At 56.8% G+C, this 23,096-nt stretch overlaps 1 protein-coding gene across 5 annotated transcripts in view; it reads left to right on the top strand.

The window, feature by feature from the left end:
* Positions 1-21,818, top strand: part of LOC122546431 (synaptosomal-associated protein 25-like) — a 225,416-nt gene extending 203,598 nt beyond the window's left edge. For all 5 annotated transcript variants that reach the window (XM_087983898.1, XM_087983895.1, XM_087983894.1 and 2 more), the window contains 3 exons: positions 12,607-12,741; positions 19,471-19,615; positions 21,409-21,818. In XM_087983898.1, coding sequence (XP_087840024.1) covers positions 12,607-12,741; positions 19,471-19,615; positions 21,409-21,477 — 349 coding nt within the window. In that variant the 3' untranslated portion in view covers positions 21,478-21,818. The remainder of the gene's footprint in view (positions 1-12,606; positions 12,742-19,470; positions 19,616-21,408) is intronic.
* The last annotated feature ends 1,278 nt before the right edge of the window (positions 21,819-23,096 follow it).

Genomic DNA, 23,096 nt, shown 5'->3' with positions numbered 1-23,096 from the left:
CCTGTGTGTGACAGTGCCCCGGTGTGGTGGTCTCTCTGTGACGGTGCCCCAGTGTGGTGGTTTCTGTGTGACGGTGTCCCGGTGTAGTGGTCTCTGTGTGTGACGGTGCCCCGGTGTGGTGGTCTGTGTGTGACGGTGCCCCGGTGTGGTGGTCTCTCTGTGTGATGGTGCCCCGGTGTGGTGGTCTCAGTGTGACGGTGTCCCGGTGTGGTGGTCTCTCCGTGTGACTGTGCCCCGGTGTGGTGGTCTCAGTGTGACGGTGTCCCGGGGTGGTGGTCTCTCAGTGTGACGGTGCCCCGGTGTGGTGGTCTCTCAGTGTGACGGTGACCCGGTGTGGTGATCTCTGTGTGACGGTGCTCCGGTGAGGTTGTCTGTGTTTGACGGTGCCCTGGTGTGGTGGTCTGTGTGTGACGGTGTCCCGGTGTGGTGGTCTCTCAGTGTGACGGTGCCCCGGTGTGGTGGTCTCTGTGTGTGATGGTGCCCCGGTGTGGTGGTCTCTGTGTGACGGTGTCCCTGTGTGGTGGTCTCTCAGTGTGACGGTTCCCCGGTCTGTTGGTCTCTCAGTGTGACGGTGCCCCGGTGTTGTGGTCTCTGTGTGACGGTGCCCCGGTGTGGTGGTCTCTCAGTGTGACGGGGCCCCGGTGTGGTGGTCTCTGTGTAACGGTGTCCCGGTGTGGTGGTCTCCCTGTGTGACGGTGCCCCGGTGTGGTGGTCACTCAGTGTGACGGTGCCCTGGTATGGTGGTCTCTGTGTAACTGTGCCCCGATGTGGTGGTCTGTGTGTGACGGTGTCCCGGTGTGGTTGTCTCTCTGTGTGACGTTGCCCCGGTTGGTGGTCTCTCTGTGTGACGGTGCCCCGGTGTGGTGGTCTCTCTGTGTGACGGTGCCCCGGTGTGGTGGTCTCTCAGTGTGACGGTGCCCTGGTGTGGTGATCTCTGTGTGACGGTGCCCCGGTGTGGTGGTCTCTGTGTGACGGTGTCCCGGTGTAGTGGTCTCTATGTGTGATGTTGCCCCGGTGTGGTGGTCTGTATGTGACGGTGCCCCGGTGTGGTGGTCTGTGTGTGACGGTGTCCCGGTGTGGTGGTCTCTCAGTGTGACGGTGCCCCGGTGTGGTGGTCTCTGTGTGTGACGGTGCCCCATGTGGTGGTCTCTCTGTGTGATGGTGCCCCGGTGTCGTGGTCTCTGTGTGACGGTGTCCCGGTGTGGTGGTCCCTGTGTGTGACAGTGCCCCGGTGTGGTGGTCTGTATGTGACGGTGCCCCGGTGTGGTGGTCTGTGTGTGACGGTGTCCCGGTGTGGTGGTCTCTCAGTGTGACGGTGCCCCGGTGTGGTGGTCTCTGTGTGTGACGGTGCCCCATGTGGTGGTCTCTCTGTGTGATGGTGCCCCGGTGTGGTGGTCTCTCAGTGTGACGGTGCCCCGGTGTGGTGGTCTCTGTGTGACGGTGTCCCGGTGTAGTGGTCTCTGTGTGTGACGGTGCCCCGGTGTGGTGGTCTGTGTGTGACGGTGCCCCGGTGTGGTGGTCTCTGTGTGTGACGGTGCCCCATGTGGTGGCCTCTCTGTGTGATGGTGCCCCGGTGTGGTGGTCTCTGTGTGACGGTGTCCCGGTGTAGTGGTCTCTCAGTGTGACGGTGCCCCGGGGTGGTGGTCTCAGTGTGACGGTGTCCCGGTGTGGTGGTCTCTCCATGTGACTGTGCCCCGGTGTGGTGGTCTGTGTGTGACGGTGCCCCGGTGTGGTGGTCTGTGTGTGACGGTGCCCCGGTGTGGTGGTCTCAGTGTGACGGTGTCCCGGTGTGGTTTTCTCTCAGTGTGACGGTGCCCTGGTGTGGTGGTCCCTGTGTGTGACGGTGCCCCGGTGTGGTGGTCTCTCAGTGTGACGGTGCCCCGGTGTGGTGGTCTCACTGTGTGACAGTGCCCCGGTGTGGTGGTCTCAGTGTGACGGTGTCCCGGTGTGGTTTTCTCTCAGTGTGACGGTGCCCTGATGTGGTGGTCCCTGTGTGTGACGGTGCCCCGGTGTAGTGGTCTCTCAGTGTGACGGTGCCCCGGTGTGGTGGTCTGTGTGTGACGGTGCCCCGGTGTGGTGGTCTGTGTGTGACGGTGCCCCGGTGTGGTGGTCTCAGTGTGACGGTGTCCCGGGGTGGTGGTCTCTCAGTGTGACGGTGCCCAGGTGTGGTGGTCTCTCAGTGTGACGGTGACCCGGTGTGGTGATCTCTGTGTGACGGTGCTCCGGTGAGGTTGTCTGTGTTTGACGGTGCCCTGGTGTGGTGGTCTGTGTGTGACGGTGCCCTGGTGTGGTGGTCTGTGTGTGACGGTGTCCCGGTGTGGTGGTCTCTCTGTGTGACGGTGCCCTGGTGTGGTGGTCTCTCTGTGTGACAGTGTCCCATGTGGTGGTCTCTCTGTGTGATGGTGCCCCGGTGTGGTGGTCTCTGTGTGACGGTGTCCTGGTGTGGTGGTCCCTGTGTGTGACAGTGCCCCGGTCTGGTGGTCTCTCTGTGACGGTGCCCCGGTGTGGTGGTCCCTGTGTGACGGTGCCCCGGTGTGGTGGTCTCAGTGTGACAGTGTCCCGGTGTGGTGGTCTCAGTGTGACAGTGCCCCAGTGTGGTGGTCTCTCTGTGACGGTGCCCCATGTGGTAGTCTCTCTGTGTGATGGTGCCCCGGTGTGGTGGTCTCTCTGTGTGACGGTGTCCTGGTGTGGTGGTCCCTGTGTGTGACGGTGCCCCGGTGTGGTGGTTTGTGTGTGACGGTGTCCCGGTGTGGTGGTCTCTCAGTGTGACGGTGTCCTGGTGTGGTGGTCTCTGTGTGTGACGGTGCCCCATGTGGTGGTCTCTCTGTGTGATGGTGCCCCGGTGTGGTTGTCTCTGTGTGACGGTGTCCCGGTGTGGTTGTCTCTCTGTGTGACGTTGTCCCGGTGTGGTGGTCTCTCTGTGTGACGGTGCCCCGGGGTGGTGGTCTCTCAGTGTGACGGTGCCCCGGTGTGGTGATCTCTGTGTGACAGTGCTCTGCTGAGGTGGTCTCTGTGTGACGGTGTCCCGGTGTAGTGGTCTATGTGTGTGACGGTGCCCCGGTGTGGTGGTCTGTGTGTGACGGTGCCCCGGTGTGGTGGTCTGTGTGTGACGTTGTCCCGGTGTGGTGGTCTCTCAGTGTGACGGTGCCCCGGTGTGGTGGTCTCTGTGTGTGACAGTGCCCCATGTGGTGGTCTCTCTGTGTGATGGTGCCCCGGTGTGTTGGTCTCTGTGTGACGGTGTCCTGGTGTGGTGGTCCCTGTGTGTGACAGTGCCCCGGTGTGGTGGTCTCTCTGTGACGGTGCCCCAGTGTGGTGGTTTCTGTGTGACGGTGTCCCGGTGTAGTGGTCTCTGTGTGTGACGGTGCCCCGGTGTGGTGGTCTGTGTGTGACGGTGCCCCGGTGTGGTGGTCTCTCTGTGTGATGGTGCCCCGGTGTGGTGGTCTCAGTGTGACGGTGTCCCGGTGTGGTGGTCTCTCCGTGTGACTGTGCCCCGGTGTGGTGGTCTCAGTGTGACGGTGTCCCGGGGTGGTGGTCTCTCAGTGTGACGGTGCCCCGGTGTGGTGGTCTCTCAGTGTGACGGTGACCCGGTGTGGTGATCTCTGTGTGACGGTGCTCCGGTGAGGTTGTCTGTGTTTGACGGTGCCCTGGTGTGGTGGTCTGTGTGTGACGGTGCCCTGGTGTGGTGGTCTGTGTGTGACGGTGTCCCGGTGTGGTGGTCTCTCTGTGTGACGGTGCCCTGGTGTGGTGGTCTCTCTGTGTGACAGTGTCCCATGTGGTGGTCTCTCTGTGTGATGGTGCCCCGGTGTGGTGGTCTCTGTGTGACGGTGTCCTGGTGTGGTGGTCCCTGTGTGTGACAGTGCCCCGGTCTGGTGGTCTCTCTGTGACGGTGCCCCGGTGTGGTGGTCCCTGTGTGACGGTGCCCCGGTGTGGTGGTCTCAGTGTGACAGTGTCCCGGTGTGGTGGTCTCAGTGTGACAGTGCCCCGGTGTGGTGGTCTCTCTGTGACGGTGCCCCATGTGGTAGTCTCTCTGTGTGATGGTGCCCCGGTGTGGTGGTCTCTCTGTGTGACGGTGTCCTGGTGTGGTGGTCTCTGTGTGTGACGGTGCCCCATGTGGTGGTCTCTCTGTGTGATGGTGCCCCGGTGTGGTTGTCTCTGTGTGACGGTGTCCCGGTGTGGTTGTCTCTCTGTGTGACGTTGTCCCGGTGTGGTGGTCTCTCTGTGTGACGGTGCCCCGGGGTGGTGGTCTCTCAGTGTGACGGTGCCCCGGTGTGGTGATCTCTGTGTGACAGTGCTCTGCTGAGGTGGTCTCTGTGTGACGGTGTCCCGGTGTAGTGGTCTATGTGTGTGACGGTGCCCCGGTGTGGTGGTCTGTGTGTGACGGTGCCCCGGTGTGGTGGTCTGTGTGTGACGTTGTCCCGGTGTGGTGGTCTCTCAGTGTGACGGTGCCCCGGTGTGGTGGTCTCTGTGTGTGACAGTGCCCCATGTGGTGGTCTCTCTGTGTGATGGTGCCCCGGTGTGTTGGTCTCTGTGTGACGGTGTCCTGGTGTGGTGGTCCCTGTGTGTGACAGTGCCCCGGTGTGGTGGTCTCTCTGTGACGGTGCCCCAGTGTGGTGGTTTCTGTGTGACGGTGTCCCGGTGTAGTGGTCTCTGTGTGTGACGGTGCCCCGGTGTGGTGGTCTGTGTGTGACGGTGCCCCGGTGTGGTGGTCTCTCTGTGTGATGGTGCCCCGGTGTGGTCTTCTCTGTGTGACGGTGTCCCGGTGTGGTGGTCTCTCTGTGTGACGGTGCCCCGGTGTGGTGGTCTCTCAGTGTGACGGTGCCCCGGTGTGGTGGTCCCTGTGTGACGGTGCCCCGGTGTGGTGGTCTGTGTGTGACGGTGCCCCGGTGTGGTGGTCTCAGTGTGACGGTGTCCCGGTGTGGTGGTCCCTGTGTGTGACAGTGCCCCGGTGTGGTGGTCTCTCTGTGATGGTGCCCCGGTGTGGTTGTCTCTGTGTGACGGTGTCCCGGTGTGGTGGTCTCTCTGTGTGACGGTGCCCCGGGGTGGTGGTCACTCAGTGTGACGGTGCCCCGGTGTGGTGATCTCTGTGTGACGGTGTCCTGGTGTAGTGGTCTGTGTGTGTGACGGTGCCCCGGTGTGGTGGTCTGTGTGTGTGACGGTGCCCCGGTGTGGTGGTCTGTGTGTGACGGTGCCCCGGTGTGGTGGTCACTCAGTGTGACGGTGCCATGGTATGGTGGTCTCTCAGTGTGACGGTGCCCCGGTGTGGTGGTCTCTGTGTGTGACAGTGCCCCATGTGGTGGTCCCTCTGTGTGATGGTGCCCCGGTGTGGTGGTCTCTGTGTGACGGTGTCCTGGTGTGGTGGTCCCTGTGTGTGACAGTGCCCCGGTGTGGTGGTCTCTGTGTGACGGTGCCCCGGTGTGGTGGTCTCTGTGTGACGGTGTCCCGGTGTAGTGGTCTCTGTGTGTGACGGTGCCCCGGTGTGATGGTCTGTGTGTGACGGTGCCCCGGTGTGGTGGTCTCTCTGTGTGACGGTGCCCCGGTGTTGTGGTCTCAGTGTGATGGTGTCCCGGTGTGGTGGTCTCTCTATGTGACGGTGCCCCGGTGTGGTGGTCTCAGTGTGACAGTGTCCCGGTGTGGTGGTCTCTCAGTGTGACGGTGCCCCGGTGTGGTGCTCTCTCAGTGTGACAGTGCCCCGGTGTGGTGGTCTCTCAGTGTGACGGTGCCCCGGTGTGGTGGTCTCTCAGTGTGACGGTGTCCCGGTGTGGTGGTCTCAGTGTGACGGTGCCCCGGTGTTGTGGTCTCTCCGTGTGACGGTGCCCCGATGTGGTGGTCTCAGTGTGACGGTGTCCCGGAGTGGTGGTCTCTCAGTGTGACGGTGCCCCAGTGTGGTGGTCTCTCAGTGTGACGGTGCCCCGGTGTGGTGGTCTCTCAGCTTGACCGTGCCCCGCTGTGGTGATCTCTGTGTGACGGTGCTCCGGTGAGGTGGTCTCTGTGTGACGGTGTCCCGGTGTAGTGGTCTGTGTGTGTGACGGTGCCCCGGTGTGGTGGTCTGTGTGTGACGGTGCCCCGGTGTGGTGGTCTGTGTGTGACGGTGTCCCGGTGTGGTGGTCTCTCAGTGTGACGGTGTCCCGGTGTGGTGGTCTCTCTGTGTGACGGTGCCCCGGTGTGGTGGTCTCAGTGAGACGGTGCCCCGGTGTGGTGGTCTCAGTGTGACGGTGTCCCGGTGTGGTGGTCTCTCAGTGTGACGGTGCCCCGGTGTGGTGGTCTCTGTGTGTGATGGTGCCCCGGTGTGGTAGTCTCTGTGTGACGGTGTCCCTGTGTGGTGGTCTCTCAGTGTGACGGTTCCCCGGTCTGTTGGTCTCTCAGTGTGACGGTGCCCCGGTGTTGTGGTCTCTGTGTGACGGTGCCCCGGTGTGGTGCTCTCTCAGTGTGACAGTGCCCCGGTGTGGTGGTCTCTCAGTGTGACGGTGCCCTGGTGTGGTGGTCTCTGTGTGACGGTGTCCCTGGTGGTGGTCTCTCAGTGTGACGGTTCCCCGGTCTGGTGGTCTCTCAGTGTGACGGTGTCCCGGTGTGGTGGTCTCAGTGTGACGGTGCCCCGGTGTGGTGGTCTCTCCGTGTGACGGTGCCCCGATGTGGTGGTCTCAGTGTGACGGTGTCCCGGAGTGGTGGTCTCTCAGTGTGACGGTGCCCCAGTGTGGTGGTCTCTCAGTGTGACGGTGCCCCGGTGTGGTGGTCTCTCAGCGTGACCGTGCCCCGCTGTGGTGATCTCTGTGTGACGGTGCTCCGGTGAGGTGGTCTCTGTGTGACGGTGTCCCGGTGTAGTGGTCTGTGTGTGTGACGGTGCCCCGGTGTGGTGGTCTGTGTGTGACGGTGCCCCGGTGTGGTGGTCTGTGTGTGACGGTGTCCCGGTGTGGTGGTCTCTCAGTGTGACGGTGTCCCGGTGTGGTGGTCTCTCTGTGTGACGGTGCCCCGGTGTGGTGGTCTCAGTGAGACGGTGCCCCGGTGTGGTGGTCTCAGTGTGACGGTGTCCCGGTGTGGTGGTCTCTCAGTGTGACGGTGCCCCGGTGTGGTGGTCTCTGTGTGTGATGGTGCCCCGGTGTGGTAGTCTCTGTGTGACGGTGTCCCTGTGTGGTGGTCTCTCAGTGTGACGGTTCCCCGGTCTGTTGGTCTCTCAGTGTGACGGGGCCCCGGTGTGGTGGTCTCTGTGTAACGGTGTCCCGGTGTGGTGGTCTCTGTGTGATGTTGCCCCGGTATCGTGGTCTCTGTGTGACGGTGTCCCGGTGTGGTGGTCCCTGTGTGTGACAGTGCCCCGGTGTGGTGGTCTGTATGTGACAGTGCCCCGGTGTGGTGGTCTGTGTGTGACGGTGTCCCGGTGTAGTGGTCTCTCAGTGTGACGGTGCCCCGGTGTGGTGGTCTCTGTGTGTGACGGTGCCCCATGTGGTGGTCTCTCTGTGTGATGGTGCCCCGGTGTGGTGGTCTCTCAGTGTGACGGTGCCCCGGTGTGGTGGTCTCTGTGTGACGGTGTCCCGGTGTAGTGGTCTCTGTGTGTGACGGTGCCCCGGTGTGGTGGTCTGTGTGTGACGGTGCCCCGGTGTGGTGGTCTCTGTGTGTGACGGTGCCCCATGTGGTGGCCTCTCTTTGTGATGGTGCCCCGGTGTGGTGGTCTCTGTGTGACGGTGTCCCGGTGTAGTGGTCTCTCTGTGTGACGGTGCCCCAGAGTGGTGGTCTCTCAGTGTGACGGTGCCCCGGGGTGGTGGTCTCAGTGTGATGGTGTCCCGGTGTGGTGGTCTCTCTGTGTGACCGTGCCCCGATGTGGTGGTCTCAGTGTGACGGTGTCCCGGTGTGGTGGTCTCTCCGTGTGACTGTGCCCCGGTGTGGTGGTCTCAGTGTGACGGTGTCCCGGGGTGGTGGTCTCTCAGTGTGACGGTGCCCCGGTGTGGTGATCTCTGTGTGACGGTGCTCCGGTGAGGTGGTCTGTGTGTGACGGTGCCCTGGTGTGGTGGTCTGTGTGTGACGGTGCCCTGGTGTGGTGGTCTGTGTGTGACGGTGTCCCGGTGTGGTGGTCTCTCAGTGTGACGGTGCCCCGGTGTGGTGGTCTCTCTGTGTGACAGTGCCCCATGTGGTGGTCTCTCTGTGTGATGGTGCCCCGGTGTGGTGGTCTCAGTGTGACGGTGCCCCAGTGTGGTGGTCTCAGTGTGACGGTGTCCCGGGTTGGTGGTCTCTCAGTGTGACGGTGCCCCGGTGTGGTGGTCTCTCAGTGTGACGGTGCCCCGGTGTGGTGGTCTCTCTGTGTGACAGTGCCCCATGTGGTGGTCTCTCTGTGTGACGGTGCCCCGGTGTGGTGGTCTCTGTGTGACGGTGTCCTGGTGTGGTGGTCTCAGTGAGACGGTGCCCCGGTGTGGTGGTCCCTGTGTGACGGTGCCCCGGTGTGGTGGTCTCAGTGTGACAGTGTCCCGGTGTGGTGGTCTCAGTGTGACAGTGCCCCGGTGTGGTGGTCTCTCTGTGACGGTGCCCCATGTGGGGGTCTCTCTGTGTGATGGTGCCCCGGTGTGGTGGTCTCTCTGTGTGACGGTGTCCTGGTGTGGTGGTCCCTGTGTGTGACGGTGCCCCGGTGTGGTGGTCTCTATGTGTGACTGTGTCCCGGTGTGGTGGTCTCTCAGTGTGACGGTGCCCCGGTGTGGTGGTCTCTCAGTGTGACGGTGTCCCGGTGTGGTGGTCTCTCAGTGTGACGGTGTCCCGGTGTGGTGGTCTCTGTGTGACGGTGCCCCGGTGTGATGGTCACTCTCTGTGTGACGTTGTCCCGGTGTGGTGGTCTCTCAGTGTGACGGTGCCCTGGTGTGGTGGTCTGTGTGTGTAATGGTGCCCCGGTGTGGTGGTCTCTCTGTGTGACGGTGTCCTGGTGTGGTGGTCCCTGTGTGTGACGGTGCCCCGGTGTGGTGGTCTCTCTGTGTGACAGTGCCCCATGTGGTGGTCTCTCTGTGTGATGGTGCCCCGGTGTGGTGGTCTGTGTGTGACGGTGTCCCGGTGTGGTGGTCTCTCAGTGTGACAGTGCCCCGGTGTGGTGGTCTCTGTGTGTGACGGTGCCCCATGTGGTGGTCTCTCTGTGTGATGGTGCCCCGGTGTGGTGGTCTCTGTGTGACGGTGTCCCGGTGTGGTGGTCCCTGTGTGTGTCAGTGCCCCGGTGTGGTGATCTCTCTGTGTGACGGTGCCCCGGGGTGGTGGTCTCTCTGTGTGACGTTGTCCCGGTGTGGTGGTCTCTCTGTGTGACGGTGCCCCGGGGTGGTGGTCTCTCAGTGTGACGGTGCCCCGGTGTGGTGATCTCTTTGTGACGGTGCTCTGGTGAGGTGGTCTCAGTGTGACGGTGTCCCGGTGTAGTGGTCTGTGTGTGTGACGGTGCCCTGGTGTGGTGGTCTGTGTGTGACGGTGCCCCGGTGTGGTGGTCTGTGTGTGACGGTGTCCCGGTGTGGTGGTCTCTCAGTGTGACGGTGCCCCGGTGTGGTGGTCTCTGTGTGTGACAGTGCCCCATGTGGTGGTCTCTTTGTGTGATGGTGCCCCGGTGTGGTGGTCTCTGTGTGACGGTGTCCTGGTGTGGTGGTCCCTGTGTGTGACAGTGCCCCGGTGTGGTGGTCTCTGTGTGACGGTGCCCCGGTGTGGTGCTCTCTGTGTGACGGTGTAGTGGTCTCTGTGTGTGACGGTGCCCCGGTGTGGTGGTCTGTGTGTGACGGTGCCCCGGTGTGGTGGTCTCTCTGTGTGACGGTGCCCCGGTGTTGTGGTCTCAGTGTGATGGTGTCCCGGTGTGGTGGTCTCTCTATGTGACGGTGCCCCGGTGTGGTGGTCTCAGTGTGACAGTGTCCCGGTGTGGTGGTCTCAGTGTGACGGTGTCCCAGTGTGGTGGTCTCTCAGTGTGACGGTGCCCCGGTGTGGTGGTCTCTCAGTGTGACAGTGCCCCGGTGTGGTGGTCTCTCAGTGTGACGGTGCCCCGGTGTGATGGTCTCTGTGTGACGGTGTCCCTGTGTGGTGGTCTCTCAGTGTGACGGTTCCCGGTCTGGTGGTCTCTCAGTGTGACAGTGCCCCGGTGTGGTGGTCTCTCAGTGTGACGGTGCCCCGGTGTGGTGGTCTCTGTGTGACGGTGCCCCGGTGTGGTGGTCTCAGTGTGACGATGTCCCGGTGTGGTGGTCTCTCTGTGTGACGGTGTCCTGATGTGGTGGTCTCACTGTGTGACGGTGCCCCAGTGTGGTGTTCTCTGTGTGACGGTGTCTCGGTGTGGTGGTCTCTGTGTGAGACGTTGCCCCGGTGTGGTGGTCTCTCTGTGTGAAGGTGTCCCGGTGTGGTGGTCTCTCTGTGTGACGGTGTCTCGGTGTGGTGGTCTCTCAGTGTGACGGTACCCCGGTGTGGTGGTCTCTCTGTGTGACAGTGCCCCGGTGTGGTGGTCTCTCAGTGTGACGGTGCGCCGGTGTGGTGGTCTCTCTGTGTGACGGTGCGCCGGTGTGGTGGTCTCTGTGTGACAGTGTCGCGGTGTGGTGGTCTCAGTGTGACGGTGCCACGGTGTGCTGGTCTCTGTGTGACGGTGTCCTGGTGGGGTTGCCTCTGTGTGACGGTGCCCCAGTGTGGTGGTCTCTCAGGGTGACGGTGCCCCGGTGTGGTGGTCTCTCAGTGTGACAGTCCGCCGGTGTGGTGGTCTCTATGTGTGACGGTGTCCCGGTATGGTGGTCTCTGTGTGACGGTGCGCCGGTGTAGTGGTCTCTATGTGTGACGGTGTCCCGGTGTGGTGGTCTCTCAGTGTGACGGTGCCCCGGTGTGGTGGTCTCTCAGTGTGACGGTGCCCCGGTGTGGTGGTCTCTCAGTGTGACGGTGCCCCGGTGTGGTGGTCTCTGTGTGACGGTGCCCCGGTGTGGTGGTCTCTGTGTGATGGTGTCCCGGTGTGGTGGTCTCTCTGTGTGATGGTGTCCCGGTGTGGTGGTCTCTCTGTGTGACGGTGCCCCGGTGTGGTGGTCTCTCAGTGTGACGGTGCCCCGGTGTGGTGGTCTCTGTGTGATGGTGCCCCGGTGTGGTGGTCTCTATGTGTGACTGTGTCCCGGTGTGGTGGTCTCTCAGTGTGACGGTGCCCCGGTGTGGTGGTCTCTCAGTGTGACGGTGTCCCGGTGTGGTGGTCTCTCAGTGTGACGGTGTCCCGGTGTGGTGGTCTCTGTGTGACGGTGCCCCGGTGTGGTGGTCTCTGTGTGATGGTGTCCCGGTGTGGTGGTCTCTCTGTGTGACGGTGCACCGGTGTGGTGGTCTCTGTGCGTGACGGTGTCCCGGTTTTGTGCTCTCTGTGTGACGGCGCCAAGGTGTGGTGGTCTCACTGTGTGACGGTGCCCCGGTGTGGTGGTCTCTCTGTGTGACGGTGCCCTGGTGTGGTGGTTTCTCAGTGTGACGGTGCCCTGGTGTGGTGGTCTCTCTGTGTGATGGTGTCCTGGTGTGGTGGTCTCTGTTACGGTGCCCTGGTGTGGCGGTCTCTGTGTGACCTCTGTGTTGAGGTGTCCCCCCTGTGTGGAGATCTCCTTCGATTTCCAGGTAGGCTAGTGGCCCGGCTAGCTGTCTTGTCCAGAGTCGGGGGTCTCAGCCTCCCTTGGTGATTTTTTTAGTGGAGGCTTTGGGCCAAGTATTCCCTTGGCCCGGCATGGTGGTCTTATCCTGGTTGTGTCCGCAGGACATTCCTTCTTTGCTTAATCAGCTTTCGCTGAGCCCTGGAGCCGTTGGCCTAGTTGTGATGAACTTTGTGTTCATTTTACTTTATTCTTTGACTTACCTTTTGTTATAATGTCGGCACTGTGCTGTGGTCACTCTATTTTTCATGTTAAAGTGAGCATTGAACCGGAGACGTCTCCCTTAGCCCAGTTGAAACCTTGAGGAGCTTTATGAGTTCATTGTGTCTCTGTGAGTGCGGGTGAGGGTGGGTGGAGGTTAGAGTGATGTGAGTCGCAGCCCCAGCTTTGGGCACTCGGGCCTGTACCAAGGGAGTGTGACACTGTTAGGGGAGCCTAACAACTCTCTGAGGAAAGAGCTTTCTTCCTGTCTCACTCGCTCTTGCTGACTTCTGGGTGTGACGTTAAACCGAGGCCCTCTCGGGTTCACATCAAACCACAACCGACATCACCAAACTGGGTTTTCTGGCTGTCACCTTGCCAACGGTAGGGCCTTCCAAAATGGCTTCTGCTTCCTGGCGTGTTCGTCAAACACCAGATACACATGGACATCCATGGAAGACAAACAAAATCACTGCACTTCCTTCCTGCTCTTTCACTTTGAAGAGTTTTACGTCTAGGATCTTTTCTGATTGAAATTAATTTGTAAAGGTGATGATCACCATTTAGCAACCTGCCGTCAGGTAATTCCAGCTGAAGAAATTCACTTCATATTCACAGCACGTCAGCACCTAGAGTGTGAGAAAGGGCAAAACTGCTGGAGTATGTGCATGCTTAACGTGTCCTCGTAGAAAACCTTCAGAATTGTTTCACATCTGTGTCAGATGTCGCTCTTTGTACGGTATGGATGTGGAATAGAATGAGGAAGACGCTGGATCCAAGCCGTAGAGATTTGAGAATTCCTTGTACGTTTTCTGCTTCGAAGGTTAAAGAGCTTTGAGGCAGGAGGAGCCTACAAGAAGGTGTGGGGGAATAACCAGGATGGTGTGGTGGCCAGCCAGCCTGCCCGGGTGATGGACGATCGGGAACAGATGGCTATGAGCGGCGGCTACATCCGAAGGTAAACCGTTCTGTCATCAGAGGGGAAGGTGGAAAGGTCTATTCATGACATTCATTCCTGTCACACTGGCATGTGGCCAGAGGATTATGTTTGATGAACTGGTCAATGTTAAAAATCACACAACTCCACGTTATAGTCCAACAGATTTATTTGGAAGCACTAGCTTTCAGAGTGCTGCTCTTTTATCAGGTAGCTGGTGTAGCAGGATCCTAGCTACCTGACAAAGCAGCAACGCTCCGAAATGCTAGCACTTCCAAATAAACCTGTTGGACTATAACCTGGTGTTGGGTGATTTTTTAACTTTGTTCGCCCCAGTCCAACACTGGTGTCTCCAAATCAGAGCTGGGTGATGTTAGGCCACAGGGCGGCACGGTGGCTCAGTGGTTAGCACTGCTGCCTCACAGGGCCAGGGACCTGAGTTCGATTCCTGCCTCAGGCGATTTTGCACATTCTTCCCGTGTCTGCATGACTTTATTCCGGGTGCTCCGGTTTCCTCCCACAATCCAAAGATGTGCAGGTCAGGTGAATTGGCCATGCTAAATTGCCCGTAGTGTTCAGGGATGTGTAGGTTAGATGCATCAGTCAGGAGAGGTGCAGAGTAATAGGGTAAGGGAATGGGTCTGGGTGGGATACTCTTCAGTGTGGACTTGTTGGGCCGAATGGCCTGTTTCCACACTGTAGGGATTCTGTGATTCTACCTATGAGATTCGGACTTTGAATCCAGCCTGGACAGATCAAAGTATTGTTGAGATAAGAGACAGGTTGAAGCTTTCCATCAAAGCACTCATCAAGTCAGATACAAGAATAGCACATTTGAAAGGGGAGAACAATTTACGCCGCATGAGAATAAGGGTGCTGTTTGATCTGTAAGATGAATATTCTGATTGGTCAAGGGATTATCAAAGTTAGTGTAGCTGAGAAACATTGTTGCATCAGGTTACTTTAAAAGCTGGACATAGTCCTCTTACCTGCAGATGACCAGCCCCCTGTGTGTGTATTTAAGCAGCTTTCAGCAAGTGCAAGTGACTCGTATTGTGAACACACCTGATCGTCTTCAGTTGTTGTTAATGTCAATCTTACAGTAATCGGGATAGTTCATCAAGTGCTGTCCAGTCACACGATCACAATAGACATGCTCGGCGTTTTGCAGACATGGTCTGGTTGAATGCAGGGAGAAAGTACTCTGCTTACTGTGAACAACTGAAGGGACCATGTTTTGATACAACCCACCAGTTGGTGGATCGTACCTGGCATCACACAGGCACTGAAGTTCATTCCTCACATTATTCATCCATATGGTTGGCTTCACTGTAGAGCCATCTTAGTGGAGATTCCTACTCATGCTGTCCCTGCATGGTCGCAGTGCGGAACGGCTACCTGTTGCTGAAATGTTTGAGAGACCTTCATGAGTTAGCACCATGCACAGGGTGCTAACTGGCCTGATCTGATCACAAGGACATTTTGATGGGCCCTATTTTGGCATCAGGTCTACTCGGTGAACAAGCAGCTCGGGCCCAATTTACAGGGGGCGCCAGTGAGGCCGAACGTGTAATACATGGAGCAGTCAGAATCCCGAGGAGTACTGTGGCCTGTGAAGATAGGCTCAAAGTAGATTGAGGTGGAGAACCTAACAGCAGCTTTCTCAATGAGCACACTGAGCTTATTGGACTACTTAGGCAGAATTCCAACACTTAAATAGACACTTTGGATAGGTACATGAAAAGGAAAGATTTGGAGGGATATTGACCGTGAGCAGGCAGGTGGGACTAGTTTAATTTGGGATTATGTTCAGCACGGACTGGTTGGGCCGAAGGGTCTGTTTCTGTGCTGTATGATCCTATGCTGAACTTAAGTGCAGACTGACAGATTCAGAGACATCCTGATGGAAATGATGTCGTGGGTCATCTCAGTAAAATTATAGTCAGAAGCATTAAATTATTTTTAAAAAGAGGTTTGTAATTGGTCAAAGGAAGTGGGAAATTGCAAGAAAATGGGAGAAATGTAAAAGTGGGTAGGGTCACTTTTCAGTCATGAGATGTGGGCGCCATTTAATGCCCATCCCTGACTGGCCTGGGGAAGGTGGTAGTGAATTGCCTCCTTGAAACACTGCAGTTGTTCCGATGTTGGGATAATGCTGTTAAGGAGGGAATTCCAGGATTTTGACCCAGCCACACTGAAGGAACAGCAATATATATCCAGGTCAGGGCAGTGAGTGACTTGGAGGGGAACCTGCAGGGGATGGTGTTCATCATGTATCTGCCACCCTTATCCTTTGAAGGTGCTTTCAAAGGGAGTTCAACACACAGCAGGTTTGAAAGTGAGGACATTGCCAAAGTCTGAAGTTGAGTCCATGTTCAATGCTCAGACCACAGGTTTAAGTAGGACAGAGAAGGAAAACCCAAAATTGGACTCAAGCCTTCCTTGAGTAGCTGCAGACATCAACTCTCAGAGAGAGACAAAAAAACTGCAGATGCTGGAATCCATGGTGGACAAGCAGGAGGCTGGGGGGACACAGCAAGGCAGGCAGCATCAGGACGGAGAGGGAACACAGCAAGGCAGGCAGCATCAGGACGGAGAGGGAACACAGCAAGGCAGGCAGCATCAGGACGGAGAGGGAACACAGCAAGGCAGGCAGCATCAGGAGGCTGGGGGAACACAACAAGGCAGGCAGCATCAGGACAGAGAGGGAACACAGCAAGGCAGGCAGCATCAGGAGGGAGAGGGAACACAGCAAGGCAGGCAGCATCAGGAGGCTGGGGGAACACAGCAAGGCAGGCAGCATCAGGACGGAGAGGGAACACAGCAAGCCAGGCAGCATCAGGAGGCAGGGGGAGCACAGCAAGGCAGGCAGCATCAGGAGGCTGGGGGAAGACAGCAAGGCAGGCAGCATCAGGAGGGAGAGGGGACACAGCAAGGCAGGCAGCATCAGGAGGCTGAGGGAACACAGCAAGGCAGGCAGCATCAGGAGGGAGAGGGAACACAGCAAGGCAGGCAGCATCAGGAGGCTGAGGGAACACAGCAAGGCAGGCAGCACCAGGAGGCTGGGGGAACACAGCAAGACAGGCAGCACCAGGAGGCTGGGGGAACACAGCAAGACAGGCATCATCAGGAGGCTGGGGGAACACAGCAAGCCAGGCAGCATCAGGAGGCTGGGGGAACACAGCAAGGCAGGCAGCATCAGGAGGGAGAGGGGACACAGCAAGGCAGGCAGCATCAGGAGCGAGAGGGACACTGCAAGGCAGGCAGCATCAGGAGGGAGAGGGGACACAGCAAGGCAGGCCGCATCAGGAGGCTGGGGGAACACAGCAAGGCAGGCAGCATCAGGAGGGAGAGGGACACAGCAAGGCAGGCAGCATCAGGAGGCTGGGGGAACACAGCAAGCCAGGCAGCATCAGGAGGGAGAGGGAACACAGCAAGGCAGGCAGCATCAGGAGGATGGGGGAACACAGCAAGGCAGGCAGCATCAGGAGGGAGAGGGGACACAGCAAGGCAGGCAGCATCAGGAGGGAGAGGGAACACAGCAAGGCAGGCAGCATCAAGAGGCTGAGGGAACACAGCAAGGCAGGCAGCATCAGGAGGGAGAGGGAACACAGCAAGGCAGGCAGCATCAGGAGGCTGAGGGAACACAGCAAGGCAGGCAGCATCAAGAGGCTGAGGGAACACAGTAAGGCAGGCAGCATCAGGAGGCTGTGGGAACACAGCAAGGCAGGCAGCATCAGGAGCGAGAGGGACACATCAAGGCAGGCAGCATCAGGAGGCTGGGGGAACACAGCAAGGCAGGCAGCATCAGGAGGGAGAGGGGACACAGCAGGGCAGGCAGCATCGGGAGCGAGAGGGAACACAGCAAGGCAGGCAGCATCAGGAGGGAGAGGGAACACAGCAAGGCAGGCAGCATCAGGAGGCTGGAGGAACACAGCAAGGCAGGCAGCACCAGGAGGCTGGGGGAACACAGCAAGGCAGGCAGCATCAGGAGGGAGAGGGAACACAGCAAGGCAGGCAGCATCAGGAGGGAGAGGGGACACAGCAAGGCAGGCAGCATCAGGAGGGAGAGGGGACACAGCAAGGCAGGCAGCATCAGGAGCGAGAGGGAACACAGCAAGGCAGGCAGCATCAGGAGGCTAGGGGAACACAGCAAGGCAGGCAGCATCAGGAGGGAGAGGGAACACAGCAAGGCAGGCAGCATCAGGAGGGAGAGGGAACACAGCAAGGTAGGCAGCATCAGGAGGGAGAGGGAACACAGCAAGGCAGGCAGCATCAGGAGGATGGGGGAACACAGCAAGGCAGGCAGCATCAGGAGGGAGAGGGGACACAGCAAGGCAGGCAGCATCAGGAGGGAGAGGGAACACAGCAAGGCAGGCAGCATCAGGAGGATGGGGGAACACAGCAAGGCAGGCAGCATCAGGAGGGAAAGGGGACACAGCAAGGCAGGCAGCATCAGGAGGGAGAGGGAACACAGCAAGGCAGGCAGCATCAGGAGGCTGGGGGAACACAGCAAGGCAGGCAGCATCAGGAGGCTGAGGGAACACAGCAAGGCAGGCAGCATCAGGATGCTGAGGGAACACAGCAAGGCAGGCAGCATCAGGAGGATGGGGGAACACAGCAAGGCAGGCAGCATCAGGAGGGAGAGGGAACACAGCAAGGCAGGCAGCATCAGGAGGGAGAGGGAACACAGCAGGGCAGGCAGCATCAGGAGGGAGAGGGAACACAGCAAGGCAGGCAGCATCAGGAGGCTGAGGGAACACAACAAGACAGGCAGCATCAAGAGGCTGAGGGAACACAGCAAGGCAGGCAGCATCAGGAGGCTGAGGGAACACAGCAAGACAGGCAGCATCAAGAGGCTGAGGGAACACAGCAAGGCAGGCAGCATCAGGCGGCTGCGGGAACACAGCAAGGCAGGCAGCATCAGGAGCGAGAGGGACACATCAAGGCAGGCAGCATCAGGAGGCTGGGGAACACAGCAAGGCAGGCAGCATCAGGAGGGAGAGGGGACACAGCAAGGCAGGCAGCATCAGGAGCGAGAGGGAACACAGCAAGGCAGGCAGCATCAGGAGGGAGAGGGAACACAGCAAGGCAGGCAGCATCAGGAGGCTGGAGGAACACAGCAAGGCAGGCAGCATCAGGAGGGAGAGGGGACACAGCAAGGCAGGCAGCATCAGGAGGGAGAGGGAACACAGCAAGGCAGGCAGCATCAGGAGGGAGAGGGAACACAGCAAGGCAGGCAGCATCAGGAGGATGGGGGAACACAGCAAGGCAGGCAGCATCAGGAGGGAGAGGGGACACAGCAAGGCAGGCAGCATCAGGAGGGAGAGGGAACACAGCAAGGCAGGCAGCATCAGGAGGCTGGGGGAACACAGCAAGGCAGGCAGCATCAGGAGGCTGAGGGAACACAGCAAGGCAGGCAGCATCAGGATGCTGAGGGAACACAGCAAGGCAGGCAGCATCAGGAGGATGGGGGAACACAGCAAGGCAGGCAGCATCAGGAGGGAGAGGGAACACAGCAGGGCAGGCAGCATCAGGAGGGAGAGGGAACACAGCAAGGCAGGCAGCATCAGGAGGCTGAGGGAACACAGCAAGACAGGCAGCATCAAGAGGCTGAGGGAACACAGCAAGGCAGGCAGCATCAGGAGGCTGAGGGAACACAGCAAGACAGGCAGCATCAAGAGGCTGAGGGAGCACAGCAAGGCAGGCAGCATCAGGAGGCTGAGGGAGCACAGCAAGGCAGGCAGCATCAGGAGGCTGAGGGAACACAGCAAGGCAGGCAGCATCAGGAGGCTGAGGGAGCACAGCAAGACAGGCAGCATCAAGAGGCTGAGGGAACACAGCAAGGCAGGCAGCATCAGGAGGCTGAGGGAACACAGCAAGACAGGCAGCATCAAGAGGCTGAGGGAACACAGCAAGGCAGGCAGCATCAGGAGGCTGAGGGAACACAGCAAGGCAGGCAGCATCAGGAGGCTGAGGGAACACAGCAAGGCAGGCAGCATCAGGAGGGAGAGGGACACAGCAAGGCAGGCAGCATCAGGAGGCTGGGGGAACACAGCAAGGCAGGCAGCATCAGGAGGGAGAGGGACACAGCAAGGCAGGCAGCATCAGGAGGCTGAGGGAACACAGCAAGGCAGGCAGCATCAGGAGGCTGAGGGAACACAGCAAGGCAGGCAGCATCAGGAGGCTGGGGGAACACAGCAAGGCAGGCAGCATCAGGAGGGAGAGGGAACACAGCAAGGCAGGCAGCATCAGGAGGCTGGGGGAACACAGCAAGGCAGGCCGCATTACGAGATGGAGAAATCAACGCTTCGGGTGTAACCCTTCCAATCAGAGGCTACCTGAGAACCCACAGCCAATCAGAAGTGCAGTAATTAGAGCCAATGGGATACAACGGTTCAGCTAGACCCTCCCTGTCTCAGATAATAACATACTCCAGCTTGAACAGACAAAATAGGTTTTAGCACAGATTCAGTCAATTCTCGAAATGGTCTCAATCCAGCTCATTTCTCCCCTCTGATGTATCTATTTAGGATTGAGAAGTGCACCTTGCACGCCATTGGTTCAATCAAGCTGTCACCTGATCGGTTTTAAATTTTGTGTAAAAAAAGTAATTGTAAAAACTGCCTTGACTGAAAATTTCTAAGGACCGCCAGTCCTCATTTCTCAATGCGATACGTTCAGTCAACTTTCGAGTTTGGCGCATTGCTGATTTTAACGTCTCACCCCAGGCAATCTGTCTGATTCCAGAGTCACTGAGGACGCTCGGGAAAATGAGATGGAGGAAAACCTGGATCAGGTGGGAAGCATCATCGGAAACCTGCGACACATGGCTCTCGACATGGGCAACGAGATCAGCTCCCAGAATGCCCAGATTGACCGGATTGTGACCAAGGTAAGAATAGTACGATTGAGGAACGTTTTGTTTGAGATAGTGGGACGTTAAGGATGAGGCGTTTTGGCAAAGCACCCAGAGTGTTCCAACTAACATTTAGTGACTGTTAGAAACGAAAATCGCTTCTCAATAATCGCTCTAGACAAATTCAGGAAAACAAAGTTTTATTAGCAAGTCTGCAGAGTTGGGCACTCTTCTGAGAAAAGCGCCCCGAGGCTAACAATGTCTTCTGATTAAATACAGGACAAGTCCCTCCCCTCTGTGGCTCTAAAGAGTCACGAGGTTCACATTCTAAACCGTTCAGCAATTTTCCATTCTATATCCTTATCTTAAAGTCTATAGCAGATGTCTCCCGAGTTGTTTTTTTCTTCTTACCCTGTAGTCTTATCAGTCTAGGACTTATTCTTCTCTGTCAGAGTTAGTGGTCCTATTAATCAAGGACTTGTTTTTCTATTCTGTGTGAGTGGTCTTATCAATCAAGGACTTGTTTTTCTACTCTGTCAATGTGAGTGGTCTTATCAACCCGTAGCAGCAGATGCCTCGTCTTTTATTACAGAGAAGCATGTTTTACCCTACCCCTATGGCTCTATTCCCCTTAGACTCTGAGGTCATGCACATCTCAGTTCTTTGTACCGAAATTGTCTCTCACAGTGACCAAATTGTTTTGGGTGTGTCCATCAAACACCAAACAATGACCACGTTGGATCATTACCGGATGAGGCGCTAATCATTAGATCAAGCTCCAGTTTCTCTTCATAATATTGACAAACTGAGGTTGGAAGCATCTGACCAAATCTGACACATTCAACGGGAAGCCGCGTTGCTATTGCAATTAAGTACATTTGACATGTTGTAGTTTTAGAAACACAGTCTGTGCAGAGCAAGACCTCAACATGAGATTCCAATGAGATAATGCATCAAATTTATTAATGTTGGTTTGATGAATAAACGTTGATGAGGTCTTCTCTGTTCTGTCTGAAAGATGGCACCTCTAACAGTGCAGCAGTCCCTCGCTACAGCCCCAAAGGCTCCACCTGAATTATTATGCGCTCTTTGCTGAATGAAATCCTAAGCAACAGTTTGCCCATTAAACTTGCCCAGTTTTGAAATGTTAGGCACCTTCTCTACTGATGCCAATTACCTGGCGAAGTAATGTCAGTTTCACGTGAATGTTCCTTGCTAATCTATGCCTAGTGTTACTCCATGTGAACCGACCTTGGAAGAACATAGCACCCAGTGTCCCGCACAACCTCAGCATAATGTCCCAACTCCAATACTCAAAGGACTGAGCAATGAAGGCAAATGCCTTTTTAACCACCCTGTCTATATGTGATGTAAAATTGAAGGAATTATGTACCTGCACCTCTAGTCTGCTCTGTTCTACAACACTACCATTAATTGTATAAGCTTTACCCTCGTTTGTTGTATCTAAACACAGTATCTCACATTTATCCAGACTGAATTCCATTTTTCAGCCCATTAACCCATTCGATCAAGATCCCTTTGTAATCGTGTTGGGCTGATGCATCATCCTTTAGGCTACTTTTGTATTAAAGCTATAACCAACAGAAATAAGACATAATTAGCATCACCAAGATGTTTTGCAAGGGGAACAGAGTGAAATTGGGCTACAGAGCAAAGACTGAGAGAGGCGTGTGGGGAATTGTCCAAAGGATTGCTTTCGGAGGTGAAGTGAAGAGGGGCTGAATGGGAGAATGTGAGAGAGTGAGGACAGAAGATTTTATTGAAGGGTCGGTACTTGTGCTAACCTCTGTATGTTGTACTTCCACAAGGGGGATATGAACAAAGCTCGTATTGATGAAGCCAACAAACATGCCAACAAGATGCTGGAGAGTGGCTGAAGGAAAGGAGTCCATTCAGCCAGCCCACTCTCACTGCCAGATTCCCCATCCCATTCTCCACTTGCAGCATCTGAAAGGTCCTGGAAGGGCAACTCCCCCTGTGCTGTGATAGGAAACCACAAGGTTCAATATCTTTGTGTACACTTTAATTTATTTTGTAATTTTTTCAGTGTAACAAATTGTTCCATTTGTGGAAAGTGTATCTTTTTAAATGTGAGTTTGTATTAATGCCTGTCCGAAGAGTAAATGGAGTGTATTCAGTTTTTAATCTTGTACTCGTCAGTAGTATTTTTTATGTTCCAGTCGTTCTCTGTAATTGTAATAAACATGAGCACAAAGAATGAGCTTGATTCATAGTTGAATCCTGATAAAGCCACAACCGACTCCAAAAACCACTTCCAACCAGAGAGCTTTAACTTGTAATTTACTTGTAAACTATTATGGATGGGAATCAAATGACAATTGGATGGTTCCTAGTCTAAGGTCGTGCCTCTGCGCTCTGCCTGTGAACAGGGATCTCCAGGGAGAAAGTGAGGACTGCAGATGCTGGAGACCTCTGTTGAAGAATGTGGTGCTGGAAAAGCGCAGCAGGTCAGGCAGCGTCCGAGGAGCAGGAGAATCGACATTTCGGGCATACACCCTTCATCAGGATTGAGGCTGATTCCCGATGAAGGTTTTATGCCCGAAACATCGACTCTCCTGCTCCTCGGATGCTGCCTGACCTGCTGCGCTTTTTCCAGCACCACACTCACAAGAGGTCTCCAGCACATTTCAGATGGGATTTACTGGAATTGTCAGGTGGAGTTTCTCAGGTGCCAGAGGTTTCCCTGCCCCTGCTGTTTTTTCGAGGCTACACCCCTTGTTAAAACACGCCTTCGTTTCTGGTAGGATGCGTTGTGCATAAATCAGGATTTAGTATTTACCTCAAGGGGTTGGAATTGAGGTAATACATTCGGCTTTCGAGGTTTGGCCCCAGGTGAGCGTTTATCAGGAGATGACTGTAGTTGTTTATAATAAAGAGACAGCCTCTTTCCCAGTAATCTGCCCGTTCTCAGATTTGGGATTTTTTTATCTGTGTCCTCCGAACTATCCTTGAGGAGAAAGTGAGGTCTGGAGATCAGAGCTGAAAATGTGTTGCTGGAAAAGCGCAGCAGGTCAGGCAGCATCCAAGGAGCAGGAGATCAGGCAGCATCCTGTTCCCTGGATGCTGCCTGACCTGCTGCGCTTTTCCAGCAACACATTTTCAGCTCCGAACTATCCTGTTTATTGGGAATGTGGGATGAATTTCAAGGCCTTTTTTTTTCTGGTAGCTTTGCAATCACCGAAAGCCAATAAAACACAGTAGGGAAGACTTGAGACATTCCAGTCAATATTTAGGCAAAGTAGAGGCGGGAGGGGTGAGGGAAGAATCTGAAGGATGCACCTTGCACCCACCTCCCCCAACCCTCCCTGCTCAATTTCCCGGCCCCCAGACTCAGTTGCGTCCACAATAAACACATTAAGGAAATAAACGTGTTTCCTGCTACCTCCAACCTTCGATATTTTCTAACCAACCTGTTCAGAGATGTTATTGCCCATCCACTGGAGCATGTGGGACTCGAAGCCGGGTCTCCTGATTC

This window comes from Chiloscyllium plagiosum, unplaced genomic scaffold, assembly GCF_037043375.1.
Source record: "Chiloscyllium plagiosum isolate Xiang-an unplaced genomic scaffold, Cpla_swu_hap1 HiC_scaffold_47, whole genome shotgun sequence".
NCBI classification, from domain to species: Eukaryota; Metazoa; Chordata; class Chondrichthyes; order Orectolobiformes; family Hemiscylliidae; genus Chiloscyllium; species Chiloscyllium plagiosum.
The sequence above is the reverse complement of the archived record's forward strand: the minus strand, read 5'-3'. Positions and strand labels throughout refer to the sequence as shown.